This window comes from Chlorella variabilis (assembly GCF_000147415.1).
Source record: "Chlorella variabilis unplaced genomic scaffold CHLNCscaffold_13, whole genome shotgun sequence".
Classification (NCBI taxonomy): domain Eukaryota; kingdom Viridiplantae; phylum Chlorophyta; class Trebouxiophyceae; order Chlorellales; family Chlorellaceae; genus Chlorella; species Chlorella variabilis.
The window spans coordinates 1,208,091-1,213,207 of record NW_005435075.1 but is presented as its reverse complement, the minus strand read 5'-3'; the positions used below and the strand labels follow the sequence as shown (position 1 = coordinate 1,213,207).

Here is a 5,117-nt window from a genome sequence, read left to right as displayed (position 1 = left end):
CAGGCAGGCAGGCGGGCGGCGGTGAGCAGGGGGCCCACCCGCAGGCAAAGAGCGCCAGGCCAGTGCCGCCAAGCTGGCAGCAGGCAGCAGGCGCAGGCGCCCCTCGAGCGCGCGCCAGCAAGCGCCCGGGCCCCAGCCTGCCTCCCTGCCTCCCTGCCTCCCTGCCTGCCTCAGTCTCTGCCTCCCTGCCTGCCTGCCACCCTGCCTGCCTCCCTCCCAGCCAGCCAGCCCGCGCTCACCGCTCCGCCTTGTCGCCCCAGGCCGGCTCGGGCGGCGGCGCCGCGCCCGCCGCCGCCGCCGCCAGCGCCGCCGCACGCGCCTCCAGGGCCGCCGCCGAGATGCCCAGCCGGTCCTGCAGCGCCTGGAACACGGCGGGGCCTGCGGGGCGGGCGCACGGGCAGCACCAGCAGCCCCGTGGGAGCAGCGGAGCGGCAACGGCAGCGTCCGGGGCCGCGGCTCTCGCCAGCGCTCGGCGGCCGCCGCCAGCGCACTTGTCAGCTCGTGCCAGCTGCCGCGCCGGTCCCGCCTCTGCCCCGGGCCCCGGCCCCCGCCCCCGCTCCTGCAGAGCAGCCGCCTCGCGGCGCGGCAGCGCCCCACCTGTGCCAAACTGCGCAGCCACTGCGCGGATGATGAAGTCGTGGCGCAGGCGGCGGATGCCGTGCAGCGCCTGCCGGTCCGCCTGCGCCTCCACGTCCGCCTCGTCCTCGCTCACAGGCACCGTCTCGCCCTTGTCGTCTGCGGGCGCAGGCGGCGGGCGGCGGGCGCGGCGAGCGTGAGCGGCGGCGCAGCAGGGGCGGGCGCGGGCCGTGCCGGGCACGCCCAGCTACATCCACGTGCCGCCGAGCACGGGCACGGGCTGCCGCACGTGCGAACCCAAGCCCTCAGAGAGAGGGAGAGGGAGAGAGAGAGAGGGAGACAGAGAGACGTCCGCCCCCCCCCACGCTCTGCTTGCGCCTCTCCCTGCCTCCCTCCCTCCCACCCTCCCTCCTGTCGTGTCCGCCCGCAGATCGGTCCTGGCGAGGTGGACAAGGAGCTCGACAGGGAGGTGGGGGAGGAGTGCTCCAAGTATGGGTCCGTCACCAAGTGAGTGGCGGGCTGGGCGGTGCCGCTGCCGCGCCGGCAGCCCTGCCAGCGCTGGACGCGCGGCTGGGCTGGGCCGGGCCGGGCGGCGCACGCGACGCCCCGTGCCGCACCACCGCGCCACGCCCCGCGCCTCGCCTCGCCTTCTCCCGCCCCTCCTCTGCCCAAACTGGCACCCCGCCTCCACATACTCGCTGCACCTTTCGCCGCCACCACCCCGCCCCGCCCGTCACACGCCAAACCCTGCCCGCACTTTGGCTTTCCACCTCCACGCCACTGTCGGCGCAGCGTGATGATCTTCGAGGTCACCGAGCCGGGCTTCCCCTCCGACCAGTCTGTGCGCATCTTTGTGCAGTTTGAGCGGGTGGAGGAGGCCACCAAGGTGTGTGGGGGGGTGGGGGTGGGGGGCACGCGCGGCGGCATGCCGCCGCGACTCCAGCGCTCAGCACCACCGCTGGCTGGCTTTCTTTTTTGTAGGGGCTGGCTGGCCTGCCGCTCACACACGCCTCGCCACACCCTCTTGCGCACGCGCACCTGCACAGGCTGCGACACCTGCCCTGCCCTGCCTGCCTGCCTCGCAGGCGCTGGTCGACCTGCAGGGGCGGTTCTTTGGGGGGCGTGAGGTGAAGGCCCAGTTTTTCGAGGAGGAGCGGTTTGAGAAGCTGGAGCTGGCGCCGCGGCCGGAGGAGGTGCGGCGGTAGCTCCCTCGTGCGGCGGCCGCCGCGCCTGCTGCCCCCGCCGGCGCTGGAGCATGCACCGCGGCAAAGGCGGCGGCGCGTGGCGTGGAGGAGGGGTTTGAAAAGTTGGCGTGGCGTGGCGCGCTGGAGGAGCTGCCCATGTGTCGAGCGGGCACCCAGCCAAGGGGCACAGTTATTGCACAGCCCCACCCAGCCCCACCAATAGAAAGTCTGTGCTGCAAGCTTGCTCTTGCTAATATACGGACTGTAAACCCTCTCAAGCAAGCTGCACTATCGGCAACGGCACCAAACCCAAAGAGGTAGACCACCAGCTGGTGAACTCAAGCTTCCAAGCGCGTAGGAGCCGGAGCACGCGTGCCCGCCTCATATTACAGCTGGCAAATCCCTTAAAATCCACCCGTCCCTCGTATTCTTATCTTCTTCCGGAGGCCTTTCACTGCGGGGTCGTGAATTGCCTCTCCCAGCGCCATTTGCGCCTCTACAACACCCTCCTGAGCCTCTGCACCATGCAGCCGCGCGCTGCAGCTCTCCTGGCGGCCTTTCTGGCCCTCGCAATCAGTGGTGAGTGACATGCCTCGGGCAACAGCGATGGCCCCTCCCGACAGCCTAGCCCATGCGCAGTCCGCGGCATTGATGATCACAGTGTGGAACGACAGACAGTGTCCTCCCCAGGCAGTGTCCTCCCTGAGCCCTCTCTCCGTTTTGATGGCATGTCATATCCAGTCACATGCCGCTGTCCACCGCCCACCGCCGCCCCACCACCGCCGCCCCACCGCAGGCGCCTCCGCAAAGTGCAGCGACGCCAACGACAGCCCGTGTGTAAGGTGCCACAAGGACGGCCTCAGGTAAGCGCCACTCCTCAAGGAAGTCCAGCGCGGGCGCCAGCCATCACACCGCTGTCTGCTGCTGCTTGCGCCATCCCCGTTGTTGCCCGGTGATCACCTCATGAGGCCCATATCGCCCATGCTTGCAGGTGCGCTAAGTGCGTCTGGCGTTATGGGCTGACCCCCAAGGGGACCTGCGCCCAGGTGACTGCACTCCCATGTGGCCACAACGTTGATTGTTGCGTGCGCACTGCTTTATTGGCAGCGCTGCTCACTCGCTCCTCATGCGACCCAGCCCCTCTCTCTCCCGCCCGCCTCTCTGCTCCTGCGTGCAGTGCAAGGTCCCGGGCAAACTTGGTTTTACTTGCATCAAGTGTGACGGCCCCCGCCAGGACGTGTGCCAGGAATGCAACGATTGGGACGGCCTGCGCGACAAGCCCATGGGTGCGTAGGTATCCAGCAGGCAGGCAGCACCCCGTGCTGCCGAGCTGCGGCCGTAGTTTCCTGCCAGAAGGCCACAGCCACGGGACTCGGCGGCACGGCGTTTCGGTCCACGGCTTGCTGCCGCCGCCGTCGCAGGGGTGCTGCCTGCGGCGGCGGCGGCACGGCGTTTGGGTCCACGGCTTGCTGCCGCTGCCGCCGCCGCAGGGGTGCTGCCTGCGGCGGCGGCGGTAGCGCACGTGGCAACCCCCCGCGTTTCCTTGCCTCCCATCCACCGGACCCCGTCCTGCGCTTCACTTTGTTTAGGGAGGGGCTGCTCACTGCTCATTGCTCATTGCTCATCGCACACTGCTCAACGCTCATTGCCCTATATCCCACCCAGCCGCAGGACTCCACTGCCGCCCGCGCCCCGCCCCATCTGGCCGCTTGCGCGCCCCATCCCCCCTCGATGGGGCCCACCCACACCGGGGCCTCGCCCCCTCCCGCCCACTGCTTTCTCAACGGCCCCGAGCCGGGGCTGCCCTCATTGCATACATAGTGCGGCCTTTCCCTGCTTTTCTAGTGACCTAGCGTTCCGCACTGCCGTTTGGCCAGCCCATGCTCCCGTACCGTTGCGTTTCTCCCCAATGCGCCATGCCACTTTGCCAGTCATACACACGTTTCGATGCGTGCCCTGTCAGCTGCTTGCGTTGCATGTCGCCTTGCTCCACCCCTGTTTTATTGCTTTCTCTGCTTTCGCCCGGTTCCCGTCCCGTTTCGGCGGGGAGTCTATGTTGCAAGCTAGTTCTTGCTTTACCAGACTTTAAGCCCACACAAGCAAGCCTCCAGGCACATGTGCAGTCCACTTGTTGGTTCGAGCCTTGCGCATGGGGCTGGGAGCACTCCATGGTCAGGCTGCTGGCAAGCCAGACTGACCTTACCATCATCTCCATGTCTGAGCTGCTGCCGCAGGCGTTTACGCCACTGTGAAAGGTCGGTGCAAGTACTGCAAGGACAAGCACTGCTGGAAGTGTGCCTCCAAGACCGGCATCTGCCGCACGTGTTTCGGGTGAGACGCCCCCAGCAGCAGCCCCGCCATCTCCCATGCCCCACCCAGCGCACACACATTCGCCCTATGCTGCTGACTCCTCTTTCCCTTCCCCTGCTCTTGCCGCAGGGGTTATGGTCTTGTCAAGGGGGCGTGCATCAAGTGCCGCGACAAGAACTGGTGAGCAGCGCGGGCCTTCCTTGGGTGACAGCCTTGCCGATTGTGGTAAGTCGGCGCTCACCCCCACCCCACCCTCACCCTCCACCCCCTCCCATCGCTAATGTTTTGAAACGCTTGTTTCGTATAACGTTGTGCTTGCAGCGAGACCTGCAATCGCAACGTGGGCCGGTTCATTCATTCATTCATTCATTCAGCACACAGCCCGGCCGCCTCTTGCTCGAGGGCGGCCCACTTTGGCCTGGGCAGCCCGGGCCGCCCTCCCCCCCGGGCGCATGTTCGGTGTTGGAGGGGTGTGCCCAGCGATAGGGGGCCCCTGAAGGCATGCGCCGAGGCCGGGAAGCGTGGTTCGGCGCTGCTGCACGCTTGGCGATTTGACCAGAACCACGTGCCGCCGAGCTGCGGCCGCAGTTTCCGGCCCACGGTCTACGGTCGCAGCCACGGGACTCGGCGGCACGGCGTTTGGGCCCAAGCTTGCTGCCGCCGCCGCCGTGCCCGGGGGGCAGCGCGGCGGCGGCGGCGGCACGCTGCGACGCCCCCGTGCTGCCGAGCTGCGGCCGTAGTTTCCTGCCAGAAGCCCACGGCCACAGCCACGGGACTCGGCGGCACGGAGTTTCGGTCCACGGCTTGCTGCCGCCGCCGTCGCAGGGGTGCTGCCTGCGGCGGCGGCGGCACGGCGTTTGGGTCCACGGCTTGCTGCCGCTGCCGCCGCCGCAGGGGTGCTGCCTGCGGCGGCGGCGGTAGCGCACGTGGCAACCCCCCGCGTTTCCTTGCCTCCCATCCACCGGACCCCGTCCTGCGCTTCACTTTGTTTAGGGAGGGGCTGCTCACTGCTCATTGCTCATTGCTCATCGCACACTGCTCAACGCT

At 68.4% G+C, this 5,117-nt stretch overlaps 2 protein-coding genes across 2 annotated transcripts; both read left to right on the top strand.

Moving 5' to 3' along the window:
• Positions 1-1,372: 1,372 nt before the first annotated feature.
• On the top strand, positions 1,373-1,781 carry CHLNCDRAFT_135411 (hypothetical protein; the record flags this gene model as incomplete). Its single annotated transcript, XM_005846762.1, has 2 exons — positions 1,373-1,462; positions 1,662-1,781. 2 exons carry the CDS (start codon positions 1,373-1,375, stop codon positions 1,779-1,781), a joined length of 210 nt encoding a protein of 69 aa, XP_005846824.1.
• Positions 1,782-2,284: 503 nt separating this feature from the next.
• Positions 2,285-3,054, top strand: CHLNCDRAFT_135410 (hypothetical protein; the record flags this gene model as incomplete). The annotated part of the gene is made up of 4 exons (XM_005846761.1): positions 2,285-2,339; positions 2,557-2,623; positions 2,752-2,806; positions 2,938-3,054. 4 exons carry the CDS (start codon positions 2,285-2,287, stop codon positions 3,052-3,054), a joined length of 294 nt encoding a protein of 97 aa, XP_005846823.1.
• Positions 3,055-5,117: the final 2,063 nt, after the last annotated feature.